Raw genomic sequence first — 24,130 nt, forward strand, 5'->3', positions numbered from 1 at the left:
TTCTTCTGGGGCTGATGACAACGCAAAAACTATGGCTTGAATTTTGTATTGGGTTAGAGATTTCCACGATTCACTCGTTACGGAATCCGCATCGCTTGATGTCTCATTTCTCTTTTGCTGTTATAAAAAGCTTTATTACTCATATAAACTAGATTTGTTTCTTGACAAGAAGCCTGTCTAGCTTCAGTTTGAAACGAAGCGCCAAGCACAGGCATTCCATATATCAAAGAAAGAAAAAAACAACAGGTCTGAGCAGAAGGCAGCACAGTCACAGCGAAAGCTGGAAGAGCGGCCTTTCAGAATCTGATTAAAACACAGATTCAGTAACTGCTGCAAGCACACTTTCTGGGTACCCAAAACAGCTATAATAATCATAATTTCTGGGTAGTAGGCCGGCATTGTCTATGCTATTTTTCGTCATTTTCTGAGAAGCGTGGTTACCGCTAAACACTTGCAGGGAATTTTGTGTCAATGGTTCATGAAGTGGCTGACCACGATGAGGATTTATGAGTGAAGTGGGTATCCGCCACACTTAATAGGGGAATGAGAACAAGCTTTTATAATGGGTTGTAGCATTTGACGACCCACTCGTTACGCTATTCGCGTTGTGTAACGCTTGGTTGTTCGTTTTCTGCTCTAAAACGCTTTCTTACTCATATTAACGGGATTCCTTTCGCGACATCAAGCCTGCCTAAGGCAAGTTTACGATCAAGTCCCAAGAGACGGCGTGGAGAAAGACGAAGACGACGTTCTGAACGGACGCGTTTTTCATGTTCTCCGCTTCGAAGGATTTATCGGCCATGGGCCGAGGTGCTGCTCAGGCTTCAGCCAGCGGCAACGACTACCGTGTTGTACTTCCTCGCCTTCCCACCGGTAAGCTTGTTGTGGACTCTGTCTTTCTACATGCGGACTTAGCTGGTCGCCCCTACCGGGCTCAAGATTTTAGAGATGCTCTTCGGGACATCATTGACTTGAAGGAAATAAGCTCCATAGGTCAATTTCAAATGTCTCGTGTTTGGATGGTGACATGCAAGTCAACGCTGACGAAAACAAAGTTGGTCACAAGAGACGAATTTTTCGTCAAAAGTCGTCGATGCCTCGTTATAGACCCGGAGCCCACGGAAGTGAAGTTGAAGCTTATGTGGCTTCCTGAGCGCTTGGAGGACGCCTATGTGTGCGAGGCACTGCAAGCTTTTGGGAAGGTCAAGACAATATCACAAGAAAGCTGGAAAGTAGCGGACATGGAACAAATGCGGACGCTAAATAGGGATGTTGTTTTGTCACTTGCTGATGGAGTTCGCATTGCGGATATTCCTCACATTCTTGTTGTCTGCGGAGTGCAAAGCCTCGTCCTGATACCTGGCCGCCCACCACTTTGCCTTCGGTGCAGTAAGGTTGGACACATCCGTCGAAACTGCAGGACCCCTCGCTGTGACAACTGTCGAAGCTTCGGTCATTCGGCTGAAGATTGTGTTATGACATACGCCAACAAGCTGCGACAGCACACAAAACAGCCAGATGATAACCTACAAGAGCATATTATGGATGCCACCGAGGTTTTGGATGCAACGGGAGACACTCCGTCAATGTCATATGCTGCAAGCTCTACCACAAGGAATCCAGAAGAGGAAAGAAAGTCACTCGCTGTTGACACAGTTGAAACTTCTGCGTGCAAAGAGCCAAGTGAATCATACAAGCAGCATATCCAAAACGACTCCGAACCACCCCTAGCACAGGTAGGAGTTCCTTTGGAGAGTGTTGTTGCGCTGACCCATAAAGATGCCGAAGAACCACCAGTACAAGATAGAGACTCTGGGCTGGATGCCGCAGAAAGTTCATCACCTGCTTGCACTGCAGCTCCGCAGCAGCTTCTTCATCATGGTGCAGTGTCGGAAGATGATATGCAGATCTCTACGGATACAGCAATACTGAAACGTCGCGCATCTTCCAGCTCGGATTCAAGCAGAGGAAGTGACCCAGCGTCAGTGACTAGGGAGTCGCGCCGTCGCCGAAAGTCCGTGCCAAAGGGGAAGTGTCGCCGTTCCCGATCTAGGAGGCCTGCTGGGGGCTCACGGGAAGCCTCAGCGCCAACTCTTGGGACTGATCAAGAGGGACAATAAGCGAATTAGAAGGTAGTCACCATGGCGCAGTCTGAGCGACTCATATTTGCCACCTTGAACGTACGCGGCCTTAGGTCTTCGCAGAAACAAGCACAACTCCGTAGACTTCTCAATCGGAAGCGTCTCGACTTTGTCGCCATCCAAGAGACAAAGATCGAGAGCGAGGAAGAGACCGAGAAGGCCCTGCGGCCTTTTCTGTCTCAGTTTAATGTGTGTGTCTCACATGCTAAAGGTTTATCTGCGGGCTGTTGGTTGTTTCTGAGAAAAAGCCTACCCTGTTCAGCATTGTGCACTAGTGTTGATGAAGAGGGCAGGTATATATGCTGTGATTTTTTGTTGCAAGGAGTGCCATGGAGAATTATCAATCTATATGCGTTTAATGATGTTCCGAAACGGCTTGAGTTATTTGAAAAAGTGCGTAATTTAATTGACGTCGACAGATGCACGGTACTTATGGGAGATTTCAACTGCGTATGTGAAGCTATTGATCGTTATAATTCGTCTGTAAAGAGAGACAGGAGTGGTGAGCTTTTATCCGGTATTGTAGATAATGCAGGACTAATTGACATCGGGGTCTCAAATCGGGCAACAGCATATACAAGAGTACAAGGCAGCTCTCATGCTCGCCTTGACCGGATTTACGTGTCCTCATCACTCCTATCTCATAAAATTTCCTGCAGCACCGAAGCTGTATCATTCTCAGACCATTGTATTGTCATAGCGCAAATTGGCGAAAATCGTCACAAACAATTCCGTCCCCAGTGGGCCCTTTGGAAAATGAATGCGAAGCTCCTCTGTGATCAGGAATTCGTAAATCGCGTCCAGATGGCATTGAGGCAATCTTTTTCAATTGGTTTTCATATCTTCGCTGCTTGGGAGCTTTTTAAACAAGAAGTTCGCTCTATAGCTTTAGAAATTGGGGCTGTTAAGTCTTTCTATAGAAAGAATGATGAAAAAATACTTGTTAAAAGTCTTTGCAATCTTTATGAGATGGAATGCGAAATGCCGGGAAAGTACATCAAAGATATTGAGAATATTAAATGCCAACTACAGAGATATGATGCTGCTCGCTACCAAGGGGCACGTATTAGATCTCGGAACCAGCGCACTTTAAATTCTGAGCAACCGACGCGCCAAGCTTTACTTGATGAGCAACGCCATGCGATTTCTAAAGCTATTCCAGACTTGTACTTTAACGATGTGCTCATAAAAGATAACGGAGACATTACTTTGGCGTTCGAAACGTACTATAACAGCTTATTTAGCTCTCCCTCTGATGATCCTGACGCTCACCTCAAGGCTAGTTTTGTTTCTCTTGTGAACCCCTTGAAGGATAGTGATTGTGAAATCATTAATGGGCCCATTACTATACAGGAAATCGAGCAAGCAATCGACAACTTGCCTTTATTGAAAACACCGGGGCCTGATGGCATCTCAGGCGATTTTTACAAAGCTTTCAAGAAAACGCTTGCTCCTATATTGCTGAATATTTTTCAGATGAGTTACGAGATGGATACCCTCCCACAATCTTTTTGCAAAAGTCACACTGTGTTAATACCGAAAACAACTGACAAGGAAAAACTTCGCTTCGTTGAGGGCTACAGACCTATATCGCTTTCAAATGTGGACTACAAAATTTTCGCAAAAGTATTAGCAAATAGGTTGCAATTTGCTATGTCGATTCTCATTGGGTCTCATCAGACATGTGGCATCAGAGGTCGATCCATACAAACCAATATACATGTCGCTCGAACAATGCTTCAATACTGTCATGGCTCTCAAGACCATCTTGCAATGCTACAGGTAGACCTTGCAAAAGCTTTTGATCGTGTTCGTCATTCCTTCCTTTTTTCTCTTCTCGAACAAGCTAATGTTGGCAAAGTTGTTCTTAAAGGCGTTAAATTATGCTATAATGAATGCTCAACTCGTCTGATAGTTAATGGTCAACTCTCCAAGCCAGTTTCTATTCGCTCTTCTGTAAAACAGGGATGCCCGATGTCACCTCTTTTATTTGCACTTTATCTAGAACCACTGTGCTTAAGCATAATACAGTCGAGTTGCATTCATGGCTTTAGAATATTAGGCAGTGAGGTTAAAGTATTGGCTTATGCAGATGATGTCGCATTCTTTTGCACAGATAAACCAAGTGTCGAAAATGTGGTATATACTATTGAAAAGTTTGGCGTAGTATCAGGAGCTCGTTTAAATGCCTCTAAAAGTTTAGGACTGTGGTTTGGCTTGTGGGGTAGCACACCGAACCACTTTGCAGGGATTAATTGGACAATAACTCCTCCAACATACCTCGGTGTACCATTGCATGCATATAGATTCAGTGCGCATTACTGGAAGGAACGTGTCCCTAAGCTTGAACGACAGGCCCAGACATTTGTGCCCTATCGACTCTCGATATTTGGGAGAGCTGAAGCTTGTAATACTTTCTTAGCGACAAAACTTTACTATGTATTGCAACTTATTCATTGCGCAAGATTCTATATACAACGCTTTCATCGGGTTTTCGCTACTTTCATATGGTCTTCGACTTTTGAGCCCATGCGTCGTGATAATATATTCAAACCAGTTAGTGAGGGTGGGTTAGGACTAAAACACCTTTATCTGTGGCAAATAGTGTCCCGATTCTTCTTTTTTCGGGACAATTCCCATCCTGTAATCCGTTCCTTCTTGCATGTTACACTTGTTGATTGCTTACCAGATTTAATTGTTTCATCCAACTTCTCCGAACGCCCATGCTTGTGGGGATTCATGCAGGAAGTTTACCTCGCAGTTCAGTTCCTTAAAGCTCGCTTCTCTGTAGAATACCTGTACTCAGTCACGCGCAAGGTGCTTTATAAGGACCTACTGAGTACACTCTTCCCACCTCCATTGTACCGTTCACTGTACGCCAATCTTCCTGGTCACGATGTGTTGAAGCGAGTGCGCAAAATGTACATTCCACCGAATTCAAAAACATTCTTCTATAAACTCCACTCTGAAACATTGGCGGTAAACACATGGTTAGAAAGAAAAGGTATTTTCATTCCGTCTGTTAACTGCCGTCTATGTGATGTGCCGGAAACGATTGAACATTGCTTTGTTAGCTGCAAAGATGCCATACTATTTTGGGATGTCCTTCAGCGAGCACTGAAAAAACGTTTCGTCATTAATTCTCACACAATACGTTATCTTCTGCCAGCAACACTTGATGAAGTACCATATGATATGTTTTTCCTCATGGGTTTGCACAGCTTGTGGAAGACACGAATGCAAGACCGCAATGCAGAGCCCACCACCTCTTCAAGCGCACACTTCATTCAAATGGCTATCCACCTAAAAAAACATCTACGATGAGCTAGACTTTAGACCGGACTGGTACTCCGTCTTAGAGAACTGTTTGACCTCACCCCCTTTTTGTTTGTATAACACGATGTGAAGAACTGTTCATGTGAGGAACTCACGCTGTGTTAGCCATTTAGTGTTTATGAGTAACGCTTGAGCGCTTACTTTGGCGATTTGATTGTACTTTTGTTCGCTTGATATTGTCTTTATTGCCCAAGTACTTTAATAAATACCATGAAAAAAAAAGAGACGGCGTGACTTGGTGTTAAAATACTAAGCTAGCACGCAGCGGACCCGGGTTCGGGCCCCACTGTGCCCTTTGTACTATAGGATTTTTTTTTGTATTTCCTGCTATAGTCGTTACGGGAAGCAAGTGCGCGTCCACTCGACGGTGACTGACCACACGCCATTTCCAAAAGTTTAACGTCATGTGAACGACAGAAACTTTCCTGCGGCACAAGAGATGGGAAAGTCAGTAAGTGTTGTTTGTGGCACACGCAATGTGGCGGATGAGCAGTAGTCCACTCAAGACACAATGGTGGCCTCAGCGGGCGGTTGGGTGCCGACGTGGTCGCTAAGCCAACCATTTCAAAACTGCAGCGTACGGCGGCTTCGAATTCGCGTAGGTACATATAGGGCACCACACTTTGCCATCGCTGTTGGCGCTTTACGTAGCGTTCGTGATATCCCATACCTCGAGGAATAAGGAAATCTCGACCGCGTCGTTGACTGCGAGGTTAGCACGGCCGAGTTTTCGCCGTGCACCGCATGGCACAAGCTGCACGCGCGTACAACATGCAGTCTTTGGTTTGTTTCACATGTATTGATAGTCGTGATCGCTTTCCTTGAGAGGTTGGTTTGGATATCGCTATTATTTTCAAGCGATCTCTGTTTTACCCCAAAGAAATGCCACACCTCCCCTAAGAAAATTGTGAGGAAATGCAAATGCATTTCATGCGCCGAGAGAGGGTACCGTTGCCGTCAGACATTCGCCTTCACCGACTTTTGCCATCGCCTTCAGAGGCGCCCAGCCAGTAAGTGGTCGAAAGGGAGGAGCGAGTAGACGAGAGAGTGGGGCGTCAGCGTTCTCGGCTCGGTGTTGGCGTTTCACAGTGGCGTCTCGAGCCCAGACTTCCGGATGTTTTTAAAGGCGGCCAGCGAGCGAACGGTCGAGAGTAGTGAGGTGTGAGTTGACTGGAGAGTGGGGCGCAGGAAAGGAGGGAAAGCAAACGGTAAGAGAAGGAGCTGCAAAGCACTGCATCTACCCTCTCCTACACTTTCTCGCACCACATGCTGCAGTTGCTATGGGCGAGGATTAGCGCGTGCACCCACAGCTGTTGTTATGGGAGAGGGAGTGATAGCGGAAAGATAACACCTGCCGGCACGCGGACGATGCCGGATGCCTGACATAGCCTGACTAAGAAATGAATTTGCATTTAAAACACATTGTAAACAATTTGCCGCTGCAGGCTGCGACCACTTCAGCAGACGGATCAAACACACGCTGCATGAAATTTCGCTGTTATTGAATGGCCCACCAGTCGCGCAGAAAGCTTATTATGACGCAATAGGACACTAATAAACGACAATCCATCATATTAAAAATAGGCTGATTCCACGTACATTGAAAATCCATGATATGTGAAGCACGAATGAGGAAGGTTAATATGTCACCTTAAGCTCAGCACAACGTTACAAGGCGGACGTAAATTGTGCCGTACAAGACTTCCACGCCAAGATGTCCATATTTTGCAGGTGCAACTTGCCTTCGTCCTCTATTCACCGTCACATGATACCGAATTTGGCATATGTGGAGCTAGCGAAATGGCCACGGGCGTGCTATGAGTATAGCATGTAGCCATGCTTTACATGACACGCATGCAAGATTAAAATGTTTGTACGCGTCATTTACCTTCGTTGACTATTTACATCACTTCATACCAAATTTATATATGTGGAACTAGCGAAACAGCCGCGAGCACGCCATAAGCGCAGCATGTAGTCATAATTTACATGACAGGCATATCATGATTACCATGTCTAGACGAGTCACTTACCTTTGTCGTCTATTCACACCACGTGATACCAAATTTAATACATGTGGAGCTAGCGAAACGGCCGCGAGCGTGCTATGAGCTTAGCATATTGTCATGTTCATAGAGTACACGCATCTCATGATTTGATATTTGCACCAGTCACATACCTTCGTCACGCACTCACACCCCGTAATACCAAATTTTGTATCGAATTGCGCACGCGCAGATACGTATGGTACCCGTACCACTTACCGTACGCGCGCTATTTTTAAGATTTAACGTTACCGTTTAGCGGAGTTGTGCGTATAGTACGTAAAAAGTGGCGGTGCTCTCGGACGCCCGCTTCGAAGTTATTTTAGCGTAGTTGTTGAAATATTCACTTTCTTCGCAGCAAACGACTGTTTAATATGGCTTCGCTTGCCATCAGTTAGCTTCGACGACCGAGTATTGTGGATAAGTTCGCTCATGTTTTGAGATAGCTTCCCCTTTCGGACGTGTCTAGGCCTAACTACAATATCAATGTTAACAAATCGGCGACATAAATGTTCGTGTTTGGTGCATGGTTTAAGTTTATTCAATTTATTATTACTAGAATAAACTTGTAACAATTCTTCGTGTAGTGACACAGATAGACATTCTAATTTTCTTTTTCACTGTCCTTTTCACTGTTCTTAATTCTCAACCCTCCAATAGGTGGCGCCACCATCCCAGCTGTGTCACGTAAATCTTGTGAGCGCCATCGCGCTGAACTATAAGACGCTGTCAGCAACGAACGTTTGCTAGATGGCAATCCCATCCTCTTGACCTCGACTATCACCCTAGCGGTAAACTACAACTTCCTAATGACTACTCGCGCTTCCTGCGTGCCTAGCGCGATCAATTACAGTTGGATGGTATCAAGGTACACGTAAACTGGTAGCGTAGCTTCCATAGAGGCTCGCGTATCCAATAGTTGGCAGCTCGTTACCACCGTAGCTATCTCGATTTGGAGGGGGGAACTCACAGCAAGCATAAAATAAACATTTAAAGTAGGTCGTCACAACTGAAAGTGGTAGCGGCGTCGCACATTTCTAAATTGAAAATGTTTTTAATTGCTGACCTTTTAGTGCTGCTATAAACACGCGCTTTTAATTCACCTTATGACTCGCTAATTGCGCGCAAGAGAGAAAGCTAATAAGAGACAGATAAGCAAAGACGACACATTGCCGTCTACTATTCGCTGCACCATAAACGGATTGCTGGGGTTTCACTTTTTGAAGCTCTTTCCCGGCACTATTTTCTTCTGGTACACTCTAGTTGCCATAACACCCTCGTGGTCAAAAGCAACATGGTTAATCCTTTCACCATCACGAAATGACAAAAGTGAAATGTCTTTTCGTTCAAGCAATTGATCGTTTATTTTACTAGATTGATGCTTGAAAGTTTGCATGCACACTGGCTATTGTTGTTTGGCAGCTACAGCACCGTTAACGTCGATGCACCCACGCTGACGCCTAGTCGATTAAACTTTTGTGGCGGCTGAAGCAGTTAACGTGTACTTACCTGGACAGAGTATTTGCTGATTCTCGAGCAAAGAGGACACGAGCAAGAAAGTAATAAACACTGAAACCCAGTGTTTTCTCATACAGATCGTTTTCACTTGAAATTAAACATACTTGGACCATGCGAACGAATGGTTGCAGCAAGAAACAAAAAAGAAATGCAGCCGAGCGAGCCGCCCCCAAGTTTTGCAACTGTACGGGCCTAAAAGCGTAAGCAAACTTGCACAACTCGTGATAGTGGAAGTAAGAGGGGGAGGATGAGTGGCCGGGAAGAAAAAAAAAATGACGTGCAGAAATAGCCGTCCCATTACACGTCAGCTCCCTGTGCAATTATTCCCTGGCTAAATGACACTGTCACTGTCGTGCGCGCATGAAAGGAATCGTGACGTCACTGTTGCCAGCGTCATACACGTGTAAAGATAAGCAAGCTTCCGCTTCGCTTTGCAGTTCATTCGAAATGTGAGCTTTGAGCTGGTAGGATTGGTCGATGCCCAGCTTCGGTAGTTTCTGTCCATCTTGTCCCCGCTGGCACTGCGCTATTTGGGCTGCTCCTCCATTAATTAAGGGTTCTGTGACTACCGATAAGCAGACCTCGTCTCAGCATCCGGCTTACTATTGCAACGCCTCGTCGCAAAGTTACGCATGATTCGTGAGAAAGTGGCGACTGTGTGTGCATGGGAAGCAACTCGACGAACGGAAGCGTCGGTTACCGAGGTGCCGACGTAGGAACAGTGTCGTACTCATCTCCTCAGCATTGGTAAGTCGGAAGGCGGAGTGACGTGTCCGAAGGTTAAGATCTTTTATTTTCAGCCTTCGCAGTAATAAGCCTTTGTCAGAAAAGCATGCTTTGGCCGCCTACTGGGACTGTAGTTGACCGGTGCGCGAATGCTTTGCATTTACAGGCGAAATTTTGTTGTGGCAGCGAAGCGAAGGTTGCTGGAGCGGCGGTGCCATCACCTGGGTTAATATACTCCGTACATACATTAGGCATCCGTTTGGGGTGACGCAAATTGTACTAGAGCTCTGAACACGGACGAACGAATTTGGTATTCTGCCGTTATGACAACACCCTTTGTTTCTCTGAAAAAGTGCCTACTTGATAAATAGTTTCCATCAATGTGTGCGTCCTACATCACTGATTGATTGATGCCCAGTGTGCCACCCCATGACTACGCCCCTGTTAATACGCTACTGCGCGACAAGTCCACCATAATCAATTTCAGCGCCACGGATGAACGAATTAAACACTTCACGGTGACGAGCGCAGCGCGAAATTATTTCCCATTTTAAACACATCTCACGATTTTTGACAACCACCTCCGGAACGATGCGCGCAGCGCCAAAACGAGTGAAATCGGGATATGTACAGTGGTCAACTTTTCACGTCTAGAACGATGGAGCGTCGCGCGCGGATCAGCACCAGCAGCGTCTGCAGTCACAAATACGCCACATTTGAGCATGCGCGGTGCCCTTCCTTATCTCCGGGGCCGCGATGACTGCTTTGGCTGTCAAAGCGCTACGGACGATTTTGCGAGGAAACAAAACAAAAAAAAACTGAGAAAGAAAATTGAGCGAACCGTTCTCGCTGTGATGTGATATCATTAAGGAAGAATAAGTATAGTATAAAAGGCGCATATCCTGGTAATTGCTGGTTTTATTTTCCTTTCCGGTGCTATAATGTTGGCAGCACTTCGATGGCCGAAGCAGTCATAGCGGCCGTGGAGATAAAGGGTGAAAAGTGCAAGGCAGGCACGTCACTGACACCGTGCATGCTCAGATCAGGCGTATTTGCGACTGCAAATGTCGCTTGCGCTTTTCTGCGCGCGACGCTCTGTCGTTGTAAACATGAGAGTTGACCACTGCGCTGCAGATTGTTTTAATCATCGTGCAATCATTATTTCCATCGCGTCATTTTGATACTCACTGTTTTCGTAGAAGGCTACGGGCACACCTGGAAAGAGCTCCGAGGAACAGCGTGATATATGCGTTTTATACGGGAATGTTGTCACGCCCACAACACCACATAAGCCACCGCAATGCCGGTGGACACACCATTACGTTATCTGGTCGATCGCACCTCGTACGCAAGCGAGAAAATGGAGGTATGCCCATAACTATAAAGAAAAAAAGGCAACCAGGCACATTGTCATGGTCAATCGCCGAGTGCGTCTTGGCTAATTTTGCAGTTCTGACGACTTTTTGGTGCCGATACCGCTGTTCGGGAGACAGAAAGTGGACCCTGGTTCGTATCTTCTGGCTTGAAAGCTTTGCGTGAGCATATTTGGATTTGCCTCGCGATTTTTTTCGTGTGTTCGCGTCAGTTTAAGCGAGTTCGGCCGGTGTTTCTCGTGCTTGACCCGTGCTCTCCGTTGTGCACGTGTAGCTCCCAGTCTCCTTCATGTGCTACGATCTCTTGTAACCACTGTGTGCCGCTATGAGACACGAATGCCGGAGATGACACGAAAGTGAGATATCATGAGATTAATTGCTGCACACTACGTCGAGAAGCATGGTGGAGGAATGTCTGTCGCCAAGGGAAAGCAAGTGACAACCAAGTGACAGGTCTCTGATAAGTGATGTAGGTGCGATAGGAAAATGATGCAAGCTCTTCCATCTCTTGATGCCAGCATTACTTCTACACTTCCTCAGTCACCCACTGATTCCCGAAAGAAACGACCAGACCCCACCGAACAGAGATAGAAGTAACAAAGTATTATTTTCGCATAACATGGGTCATTTCAAAACGCCGGGGCCCCCTTCCTAGGCTCCGCTGACAATTCATTGCCATGATCTCTGCCCGTTCGACCTGCCATAGCGGATCATCAGAGGCCGAGCTGGACAGTAGTGTCTCCCATTGGTCATCTGTGTTGTTCATACGATGGCGTTCTTGATTGTGTTGTGTATACTCCCACATTATGGGAAACATGGTTGCTTTGCTCCCGAACCACGGTCATATGTCTATGTATGCTGTAGGGTAAAATGCATGTACCCTCTTTAGGCTTGTGTGTACATTTGTATGGAGCCTGCATAACACCGCCAATTCCGTTGATTGATCTAACGTTTTTATGTGGTGCTAGATACATTATGTTATCCCTGTAGTATTGAACAATTGTAGCAAAAGTAGGCCCTTAGGGCGTTGGGTCCCTTATTGCACTGTCTGATGTGACTTGGTTATTTGTGAAGCCTCGAGTCGCCTCATGCGCCCACATGTTCCCGGTGACGCCTCTCGTGTACTGGCACCCTGGTTACGGTTTAGTTGTATTCAATAGGGAAGCCCTTTAAAGCATCTCAGTTGAAGTACTTTGTGGAAGACGCAGAGTTGCTTTATATGCCATCCTTGTTATTTGGCCAACTTTCTCCCTCTATCCATGGTGTGGTAGGCTAGCGAGCATGCTACTTTGATAATCACCAGGCTCGATGCGAAACAAAGCGCAACTACATCTTTAATCACAACACAATTGTTCGTTGTTTCAGTTATCAGACAAGCGTTTTGTTCAGCTGTTCTTTTATTCATGTTTGCTGTGTGCAGGCATCGCTGGCTGGACTTTATCAACATTCCTACGACTCGAAGAGTTGTTTTCTGTGGAAGAATATTGCCATCTCATTTGACCTCAAGACGAAGGTTGGGGTCGGTAGTCATGTTCTTGTCTTACTTATGGAGAATCGAATGTGCTCTCAATTGTCTGCTGAGCCCTTCAGTCCTCTTCCTTTTATATACTCTGCTAATATTTTAGCTGGTAGTTGCAGTCACTCTATTTTCATGCCAGGCTACGCTTGTTTGTCGATATATTTGTATCATCCGCATAGAAAGAGTCGGATTTGGGAAATAGCTTCGAGTTTTTTGGCTGGAGTGATCATGGCTATGTGCAGAAGTGTAGATAAGACAACAGAGCTTTTACTCCGTGGATGGAAAACGGTATTCATCTTCTCCTACTTCGATGAGTGCTATTCTTTTACAAAGGAAGCTGTGGACATATTAGTACGCAATACCTTTGAACGCAGTTCGTCTCTGCCAGCTTGTCTAGTAGGCCCATATGGCTTGTTTATTTATTTTTATTTATTTCCAAGTACCTTACAGGCCTCGCAAAGGCATTGTGTAAGGGGGGTCAATACACAATAATAACAAATTGGGTTAACAATCAGTAAGAACAATGTAGTACGTCAACAAAAGCAAAAATACGTCCAAGTATAGTCGTATGTATTCCACATGAATAGGTAAGTTTAAAACATGTAAAAGAAATGCAATAGCGTGTTGGACAGATTAAAATGAAGCGTAGTGAAAAGGACTACGCAGTTTACCGTGCTGATTTGGGTTAATGAACAAAACTTTAAACAGCTTCACTATGATGATGAAAATAGAAAGAAAAAGGGGATACATTAATCCCGGGAGTAAGTGGACCAGCTAAGCATTATCAGTGAAATTGTTGAGAAGATGCTCGCGAAATATATTGGGATTACGCTGGAGGGCGATGCTGTTTGGAATATCATTCCACAGTCGTATGGCACGCGGAAGTGACGAGTAGTTAAAAGCATTAGTGGTGTCGTAGAGGCGGGTGTAGCTGAAGTCATTGTGCCACCTGTGCGATAAGTGAGAGGAAAGTTGTGATTGTGCCAGCGGTGATCGAGTGGCATAGGCATATTTATGAAGGAGAGACAAAAGTGCCATGCCACGATAAATTGCTAATGGATGGAGTGAAAGTTCGAGCTTAAGCTGGGTTACACTGGACAAGTTATTATAATTTCACGTGATAAAACGACAAGCCCTGTTCTGAATACTTCTAACTTCTGTATTAAGTATTTGTGGTGAGGTGACCAAATGGATGATGCGTACTCTAACTGGGGCCGGACAAATGTTTTTTAGGCCTATCTACGTACGTGAGGAGTAGTGGATTTTAGGTTGCGACTAACATGCCCCGATGATCTTGAAGCATTAGCAGAAATGGTAGTTATATGGTCGACCCCCAAAAAATTTTGTGTGAGTTGAACGTCTAGATACTTATACCCTGTGGTTCTAGCCCACCTGTTGTTGCTAATGTTGTAAGGAAAGGACGAACAAGCTGGTTCACGGGTAAATGAGATAAATTTACATTTTTAAATGTTAAGAGTCATTAGATATGTTTTACACCAACTGTTATTGCTATCCAGATCACTTTAGAGGGCTTAGTAATCATCCACTTTTTTATAGAGCGATAAACAGTGCAGTCGTTAGCAAATATACGTATACTAGATGATATATTATTTAGCAGGTCATTATTGTAAATTAAGAATCGTAAAGGACCAAGTACGCTACCTTGCGGTGGCCCTGATGGGACATCAGAAGGAGGAGAGAGGTAATTATTAATAACGGTGAACTGCTGGTGCTTAGAAAGTTTCGTACCCATGACAAGGTTAGCGAATCTAATTTAAGTGCAGAAAGTTTTGATATAAGTCGGCATTGTGCTACGCGATCCAATGCCTTAAAAAAGTATAGAAAGGTGCAATCTATTTGTAAGTTAGCGTTCATGTTACAATGAAGGTCAGCAGTGATTTCAAATAACTTTGACTCACAGAAGAAGCCTTTTCGAAATCCATGCTGGTTTGGAAAGAATAAATGATTAGATTCGAGGTGATCGTATATATGCGATGCGATAATGTGTTGTTGCATCTTGCAGCACATGCATGTTAGTGAGATAGGACGGTAATTTTCCCGCGCAAGTTTATTACCACTTTTGAAAGCGGGTACTACCTTTCCTATTTTCCAGTCTGTGGGTAGTTCACTCGTTGATAATGACTGTCTATAGATGAGAAGTAAGATGACGCTGGAAACTGAAATGGTATTTTTTTAGTATTTTTAAATTTATTTATTTATTTTGTCAACACGGGAGGACGAGGAGAGTTTAAGGTTATTGATCAAATGTACAATGACATTAGGTGTGATGTCAACAGGTGTCATGGGGTGGTAATCTGAATCATGGACGTAAGGGATGCTAGATTTATCTTATTTGGTAGGATGGAAAAAAACGTGTTTAGTATAATGGAGAGAGAGAGAGAGAGAGGGATAAATAGAAGAAAGGCAGGGAGGTTAACCAAGCTTGGCTCGGTTGGCTACACTACACTTGGGGTGGGGGAAAAGGAGAATAAGTATAATGGAAATGTCGGCATCCGGGTATGGGGTGTTGTATTGAAGTATCGTTACTCAAGCTACGTTGACCTATCGTTTTCCAGAATTTACTAGGTTTATTGTTTAGTAGTGCAGGAAGGTCTTCTGAAATATACTTATATTTGGCTTCACAAAGGACAGAACAGTGTATTTTCAGTTTGTTTTTATAATTAAACCATGTATCTGGCGTACACTCACGCTTCGCGGCATCGTACTGTCGCCTTTTCCTCTTTCGCATATGCTGATGTTTTCTCAAAACCAAGGTTTAGTTTTATCATTGAAAATTTTGGTAAGCAAAACGTGCATAGATATTAATTCTGTGAGCTTGTCTCCAAAATAACCCAGTTACTTTCTACAGACCTGTTGTGAAAGTGCGGCATCAAAATTTGATCGTAAAAAACTTGCAGCTCGACATTAATGCAGTGGTAATTAGCTCGGTTGTAGTTTCAAATCTGTTTTCTTTGTACGCCAGTGAAAGTAAGCGGAATGTTAATAGAGACTTGAAGTAATTTATGGTTGCTCAGTCTATCCAAGTAAGTTATGCTGCTCACAGTATCAGGGGCTGTTGTAAAGATGAGGTGTAGTGTATTTGGACCACGGGTAGGTTGGGTAACTACTTGAAATAGGTTAAAATCTAAAGTCAGGTTAATGAGCCTAGATGAGACAGTACATTAGGATGACATCAGTGTCCAGTCAATCTGCGGAAACTTAGTCACCAAAGAGATAAGTGACATCTGCGTGGAAGAGCTCAAGTGCTCTCGTAATGCTTCCCCGTAGCTTGTCCGAGAAGGAGTGATCGGAGTTCGGTGCTCGGTAAGTTGCCTATCAATAATTTGGTGAAAGATGTAATACAGGCCGTCCATTTGATTTCCAGATCAGAATTTGTATTAATAGCAAATGATGTTAGCGATTTTTTAATGCCAAGCAGAACGCCTCCCCCTCGCCTATGGGTGCGATTGCGCCTGTATATGTTAAATGAGTTGGAGCCTGAAAGAATTTCGCAATCGCGGATGTCTGGGTGTAGCCACGTTTTAGTGAACGCGATGATATCGGAACCACTGTCTTCGAGGAAATTCTCAATGGCCCCTTAAATACCGATTTCGATGCAATGTTTTTCCAGCTCTTGAAACCTTTGTTAGTACTTTCTTCTTTAAAAGCAGAACAATATCGTCAGTCGAGATTTGAACGGAAGCTTATTTGTTTGTCATCAAGTTGTTTTGTTCAACTTTCCTTTGAAGTCTAATGGTAACTAATCTCTCAAGCCCATTGCCTAAGCATCATGTAAGATAGACTGACCAGAGGTTTTCTCTCGCAGAGTTCTTCTCTGACTCTGGTATCATGATTATCGCAGCATTTTTCCGTCGCTGAGGTGTTGCTGTATTGACCCAGTGTTTATTTATAAAGTTTAGAAGCACTGTGATGACTTCGTATTTTGTGTTGCGCATCATAGCATTGGTGATCTAGTCCACCCTAGGCACTGTTTTGCTCCATGCTGATTATTTCTGCGGTGACTTCCGGCTGCATAAAAATTGCATCAAGTTCACATTGTGGCTGCCCAGAGTATTTAGCCGAGTAAAGGGCTTTGTCTAATTTCAAAAACACTTGGCATAAATGTCTTGAAGAGTGTCTCGTGTGCCTATCAGTGAATGATTCTTACTAAACATTTTTTGTCCTTCGTGTTCAGTGGGTATATCATAGCTCTGAGGATAATTCATGTCTTTGCTGTTCCTCTCAGATTACATTTCGTGAGTCAGAGTTGTTGCGAGTTGCTAAGCATAGTGTCGCGTAAACGTTGTTCAGCTTTTTTTTCAAACTGTTAGCTTTTTCTGTCTTGCTGCTCTGGCCAACCGCAGCGTTCGTGGCCTGTGCGTTCATAACCGGCTATGTTATGGGGCAGAATTTTCTTTCATCTGACGAGCTGCTCTTATCTATTTTGGAGAAAACAGACGCGTTGAATCCGCTACGCCTTAGGGTATATGAGGGGTAAACTGCATGATGGATGACTAATGGCTGTCGGCGTGGCTTTGTGTGTATTTTTAGTTCCATAATTTTTTGGTGCACGGCTCTCATTGAGCTCGAGCTCGGTGTAGACCACCCGAGATAGGCTGCTCATGTTTTAATTCGTTTCCCCCAATTAGGTTGGTTCAACAGGGGCTTGTCATTGGTTCTTTCTGTTCTGTTTCTGGTGGTTTATCAGGGAGCCCTGGGCGAGGAGCACGGAGAGTCATACCGGAGACACCAGGAGAACAGGTTGCAGCGACAGCTGCTTTGATCTGTTAGATATTCCCGTAAAACTATGTAGGGCGTCTTACCAGTGAAACGTAAAACAAACTTAACTTAATAAACCAAATGCTCCTAATAACCTTGAGGATCTGCAGTGTGTTCGTGTCATCTCTCCAGTGGTGAACAAGAACACTACGCTACAATACCCTTTGGCTTGCTGACCCATTTAATTCGTGTTTTAAGTGTGGCTTAGGTTCCTTTTGCTTCTCACGGGTGGAAGAGGTGAGGGTCTACTCCCTGTGTTTCGTTCTAGCGACTGTTTAGGTGCGCATTTCATTCTCGAAATATTTTAGGAAGTTGCTGCAGCCTCTTTAATGCAACTGCACTAAGAAAAAAAAACACAACTCTGAAGCGACATTCGAGGTTGTTGCTTAAACATTTCCCAAAGAAGGTTCTTAGCGAATCTCTTGTTTTTACACGTCATTGCATTAAGCGAGCAATGCTGCTGGTGGAATCACCATGCGAACTTTTGTCCCCTTCAGTTAGCTCGCGTTAACATTTCACAGCTTCTCTTATATTCATGTGTTTTTCCAACTCATCACCTGGGAGTGCATGATCTTGATCATTGCCAACCCGGACACGCAAGCGCCTAGCAAGTAGCCTTGTAACCTGCATCGGCTGATTTGCAGCGGTCGCTGTCGGAAACAAAGCTTTGGTTACGTTACCCTCATTGGCATCGGATGCGAAAGCGCAGACCGCGTGTGTAGCCGGTACACTCGTGGGCCTGCAGACTTTCTCACGGCGGCAGCGCTGAAAGAGGACGCTAGTCATCGGAGAAGACGTCGCTGTGGGAAGCGGTACATTAGCGCTCACGTTCCACCCACGCAGGCTTTGTGCTCTGCGTTGGAATGCAGCGAACACGTGATCTCTTCATGCCTGGCTTTTGGGCGCCGGAATAGTCTCGGCCCGGTGATCACGCATCCAATACCACGTCCGTTTATTGTCCTGGGGGAGGGAAGCTGACGTCACACAAGCGCCTGGAACTCTTTCAAACCCCGAGGGAGAGCGGGTCGGAGAGGGACTCACCGGGCACTTTGACGGAGCTTTGATTCTCCCCTTCTTGCCTTTGGGTATGTCTCGTCGAACCTCAACGCTCACTTTACTGTATCAATGTGTTAGGCAGTTCTGCAGTAGTACGCCGCCTCGCCTGTACGCCCTTCTTTGACGGTCCCAACGAACACTACGAACACTCTTCTTACGGCGACGGTCTAACGGTAAGAAAGTCACTTCGTGCCGCTACAAGTTGAAAATGCCATCTTGATATTGTTACTGCAAAACTGTAGCGTATAGCGCTTCAGTGGCTGCTAGCGGTGACATGACAACGCGCGTTTCTTGATTGAATTTGGCTGTGTTCACTTTACGTCCACAAATGAAGTTGACAATGCTCAGAACCGGCGGCGCCGCAGAGTTCGAGAACGCTCACGATTGTAGTAGTTTCTTTTTTTTTTGTGGCTCACAACAAGCGAACAGTCAAGCTTACTCCAGAGCTTTTGCGACCACCACTGATAAGGCTGGAGTTTTCGATGTATTGTCGCGAAGGTAATGTCTCGCGCAAAGCTTCTTCTTTTTCAGCTACAGCTAAAGTTTGTTCTTTGCCAGATGCCCTCGTTAGCGGTGCCATTTAAGGACTTGTCTCGGGGAGGGCGCCTTGAAGAAGAATGAGTATGAACAGAAAAGGCTGCATACGGTCGGCCACTGTGCGTTTCGCGTCAAAGCAGGCATAACGCCGTGCTTTTGACCAGACTGCAGAAATTAGGTGCCTTTCTTCTTCTAACCACCGGGCCCCCCACGCTTCAAACGAACGAGTCGCCACTTTGGTCCTCCGGGGCAAAGGGGGACCGAAATTCGAGCACTTGTTAGCGCGTCAAGGCCGTTTCAGAGAATACGCCCGTTTCCAGAAGCTGCCACAGTTTTGTTGCGAGGCAGGCTTCACGTGACCGCAAAAACTCGTGATGAATTGGTTATCCTCGGCTTGTCTGATTGGTACGCGCACCCGTGGATGCTAGAAAACCCTATTTAAGCAGCAACTCGGTCCCTTTTTGGGGTGAGTGGACTTGGGGTTAACAGCGCATCTCACCACCGGAGCCCAGTCATGCAAGCCGAGGGATATGCCATCATTTTCCATGTTTTGTATTTGTAACATAGTGCATTGTGTAAATTTAAGCTGTGTTAGATAAATAAAACCCCAATGGGTGCTCTTTGAAATCATCGTGTCGACATGCCATCGCTTGCCTGTACGGAATTGCTCCCACGCTTCTTCGCCTCGACAGTCTTCAGATGCGTCTAGCTTAAACAACCTCGAAGTTTCGCTACAGTGTGGTGAATGAAAGATGGTGCGTTCCAACAGTAAGATCTGGAGGCTTCTATCGAAGATAACTGGGTTTAACGCACAAATACGCCATGAGATTAAGAGTACAGCGTCTAAACGCTGCCTTTCATTCCAGCGCAGAACCCAGAAAACTTCCTGTGCCACGCGCGATTCCTATTTGTTCTCTTCCTCTAGCGTGCAGAGTGTTTAGTTTTTTTAACCAGCGAACAATTTTATCGGTGACCAAAGCTCTAACCTGTGATATCGGTGAACAGCGCACATGTTTTGCTGTTTGTGTTTCGTTTAGCGGCAGCAGGTTCATCCAGATAATGGGTATTATTTTCGACGCACCGACATTTGCATTCGTCAATGTAACGAACCCGGGACAATATCAATTCAGTTAACCCGCACAGCCATAGCCATTGTCCTATCAGATTATGCAGCTGCTGAGGTATTAGCTATGACATGACCAGCCCTGATCTTCCGAGTCATGCTTTTATTGATTGATTAATATGTGGGTTTCAACGTATAAAACCCCCGTACGATTATGAGAAACGCCGTAGTGGAGGGCTCTGGAAATTTCGACCACCCGGGGTTCTTTAACGTGCGCCCAAGTCTCACGGGCCTACAACATTTCCTTGTCGGTGGGAAATGCAGCCGCCGCAGCCGGGATTCAATCCCGCGACCTGCGGGTCAGCAGCCGAGTACCTTAGCCACTAGACCACCGTGGCGGAGCATGCGTCTATTTAACCTAGGTGGTTTTCTATGCGGCTCTACGATTACCATTTATTCATTTATTTACTTATTGATTAGGGATATTTGGGCACATATGAAGGCTAATCATGCGAAGCTCTTTTTTAAACTTAGCGACGGCTAACTGTGGAAAGCTATAAAAGAGTCGAAACCCATTGAAGCTGACACAGCCTTGACCGAGGCTCTCTGCAGGTCTCTGCCGGAAAGCAAGACGGCCCACACACACTGAAATAAGATACAGAGGGAGTCTTTGTCCCGCCACCCTCCTGAAGGTTGAACCTGCGCACGCCCATGGATGGATAAATGGATGGCCGGGCGGACGCTGTAGGCCAACTGAACCGGCCTAAGCAAGCGCAAACCAAGAAGCTAGGGCAATCAGGCGATGTTCGGGTCTCCAATTTGTGGTAACAGGCAGGCAAACGTCCGTGCTGTGTATACCACGAACAATATATTTTGTCTCAAGACATTTAGTGAGGCGGGAACAAGAACACGCGCGACCATCACGTGCATGGCCCGTCATCATCGTCTTCTGGTCGGATTTTTTTGGTTCGCACTAGCACGCTGCAGGCATGACATCCCTTGTCATAGCTTTCGAATAGAGATATATATAACCTATCTCTTAAAACACTGCTTCAAAATGACTTCAATGTTTTTTATGCCCACGCGAAACAGATGTTGGATGGACTTTCGAAACCAAAATCGCCTTCAAGTGGACTACTTGACGTCGTAAGACGGTATCACTATGCAGGGCTACCATCCTCGAAAGCACAAGCGCCGATTCTCAGCATACCAATTTTGGTGTTCGTAATGACTATGCCACCACTGGCCTCGTTACGCGAATGTGGACAAAAAGGTGAATAAAACTAATGCAACTGTTTAATGCATGTACAATTCTCTGCCCATAACAATGGTACATATGTCTAGCGCCATTTCGCGATGTTTGGTTCCACAAAAAATTTACAACACAGTCCCATTCTCTCCGCATGCTTCGTGTATGAAAGCGATTCTCATGTTCCGTGGGACCTACCGAATTTCAAAGTGATATTATGAAGACTGTCTACAGTATGCGCGTGTTGTTAAACCATGACCGCTACTTCAAAATTTCCAAGCCAACGCGAGGCTGTGTGGTAAAACGCCTGCTTGCCACACGAACAGCCTGGGTTTGATCTTCACTTGAAGCCGGAAATTTTTGTTATTTTACGGATAATTTTTCGTCCACATTCAACAACGTCCACGCCAGATTTGCTACGGCACGAGCTCTTCAACGTCAATCGCGACAAAAACGGAAAAGACTGCAGGCGGAACGCGCGCTCAACACCCGTGTCGATACCAGCCGTGCTGCCATGGCTTGCAAGTGATATATGGTTGAGACACGCGGGTTACGTTGGCTTCTCTTCTTGTGTGCTCCGGGCCAATTTCGCTGCTTCCTGCTCTCGCATCTCGGGTAGAATGACTCAATGCCAGCGCTGTCTCCCGTCGTGGACGATTGGCATCGAAGTGCCCTAATCTCGAGTCCTACATTTCAAAAAGCGAGCGCACCTTTGCGTCTCCAGGCGCATGTCGACCTCCAGTTATGAATAAGTCGCAGGCTGACGCATTCGCTCTTACCCTTAGTGAAATTCGTGATCTGAAGAAAAATTACAAAGCTTTGCTCTCTGAACATACCACTGCAGAGATCGAAATCAAACAGTTGAAGTGCATGGTATAAATACTTGAAAAAGTCAATGCTGTTCGTCTAGCTTAGCGAATGCTTGACGCCCTTCGTGCCATGTGCGACAAACTGAAACAGGCACTAAGGTTAATTCCTTGTGTCACAAACGACGGCAGTTGTCGTCTCGCCCGCGCGCCCAATCGTCCAAGGAAAGACGTTTTTGTGTTGGGAAGGCGACATCCGGTGACTAAAGACCCAGCACGGCGCCGCCGTGTCTTCCCTACACCTGTACCGAAAGGGGCACACATGTGTTCGAGGAAAAAGAAATGACTTCCTGAGGGGACGGCACGCGTACGCCGCGAAAAAGTTTTGAATGCTTCGAATTCGGCAGTTGACGTGCAACCAGCAAGATGCGTGGTCGTCGGTGTCGCGAAGCTCGCGTAGGCGGCGAGCATGGGTTGACCCGCGCAACGTATTGAGACGGCTACAATGCGGGGAACCCTCGTCGTGTACTAAGTTGGCGAGATCTTCAGCGACACCCCCTTAACTTCTTTACGTGTACCGAGAGCTAGCCTGGTCCGTATGGTATGTTTATTGACTTTTTTAAACTGTTATTCTATTATAACCAGCTTTTTAAATAATTGTAGTTGTGTGCGCTGCACCGCACTTAGAAATTCAGAAGCGTGACCATGATCCTTTTGTAATTATTTCCTTGTAACTCTTTTTGATTTCCATCATGTCATTTGTTTATTAACATTTCACGTATTTGTGTTTTTTGTACCTCTTGTAGGGTTGTTTTAGAGCTAGCATAGTTTGCGTTGTTGTTCTTTTCACCGCGTAGTAGTGTTTTTTCTCTGTTATTTTTTGGTAATCTCTTGCCATTGTCCTTGTTTTAATGAAATGCTTGTTTCTGTTAATCAAATGTACGTATCTGCTCTATGAGTGCGTCGGTCAGGCTCATACATCACCACACGTGCATCCCCGCACAGGTCGACCGACCTGCAAATAAATTTGAGATGTGCCACTTCGAGGTGTTACGAACGGCCCTAGGGAACCAAGCAAGAGAAGTTTGGGGGAGAACCAGTTCTTGACCGACTGTGTCGTCCACCCCCACCTTCCCATTCAGGCTCCTCCTCTCGCCGGGAGAACTCCGGAATCTGCTGTGCGTTCGTGACCATGTTTGGCAACATTTTAGGGCGCCGTGACCATATATGGACATCGTGTTAGGTTGTGCCACTCCATGTGTTGTGAGGTGTGTTTCCCCCTCTCTCGTGGCCGAGGTGCCGGAGCCACCGTATTGGCTGACGATGCGGACAGCGCGCCCAGTGTCGACAACGCGGCGCTATAAAATGCCGAAGACGTTTTGTATCGCTCACTCTTCTCTCTTTGGATCAGTTGATCACTTCTCCACATGTAAATAAATCTCTGTCGTTCGTTCGGGCGCTTCTTCTCGCTGAATTATTGGACGATGGATCCTGCGACGGGGCCAGCTACCGAAAACGAGGCCGGCAGGACCCGGAGTCCCAACAACTGGTGGCAGCAGTGGGATACCAATAACCCCGAAAGCGACCGCTGGACGGAGTGAGCCCGAAGTTCAACAACGGGACGACAGGAGAAGGATGACACGAGCTCATCGACTTCCAAAGGGAATCGAACGGCACTTCTGAGAGGCACGACGCCGGAGACATGACTGCGAACTGGGTGGGTGCCGGCTTTCTCTGTTAAATTTTACCAGGCATTTACTCTATGTGTTAAGTAAAAGCTGGTAGAGAGGGGCTGTCTTGGTCATTGGGTTAACAGGTAACTTGCGTCAGGCAGAAATTGTGTGATAGCTTGGTTAAGCTCTTTCTGTCAGTGGCGTCAAGGTTAACAGTGACAGGGCAGGATTCCGTATAAGAGCTTTTTGAAGCTTTATTTGTAGACTAAGTTAACGGAAAACTTGAGGCAAGGCAGGAACCTAGAGCTG

The 24,130-nt window shown here is 45.7% G+C and overlaps 1 protein-coding gene across 1 annotated transcript; it reads left to right on the top strand.

Annotated features, from left to right (window-relative positions):
- Positions 1–750: 750 nt before the first annotated feature.
- On the top strand, positions 751–4,620 carry LOC142803962 (uncharacterized). Its single transcript, XM_075890357.1, has one exon. The coding sequence runs from the start codon at positions 771–773 to the stop codon at positions 2,118–2,120; it is 1,350 nt and encodes a 449-aa protein (XP_075746472.1). The 5' UTR covers positions 751–770; the 3' UTR covers positions 2,121–4,620.
- Positions 4,621–24,130: the final 19,510 nt, after the last annotated feature.

The sequence above is a fragment of the Rhipicephalus microplus genome, chromosome 3 (genome assembly GCF_043290135.1).
Source record: "Rhipicephalus microplus isolate Deutch F79 chromosome 3, USDA_Rmic, whole genome shotgun sequence".
Classification (NCBI taxonomy): Eukaryota; Metazoa; Arthropoda; class Arachnida; order Ixodida; family Ixodidae; genus Rhipicephalus; species Rhipicephalus microplus.

Bases quoted from the DNA above. Each gene is read 5' to 3' on its own strand.
- LOC142803962 (XM_075890357.1), top strand. From the start codon at position 771: ATGTTCTCCGCTTCGAAGGATTTATCGGCCATGGGCCGAGGTGCTGCT.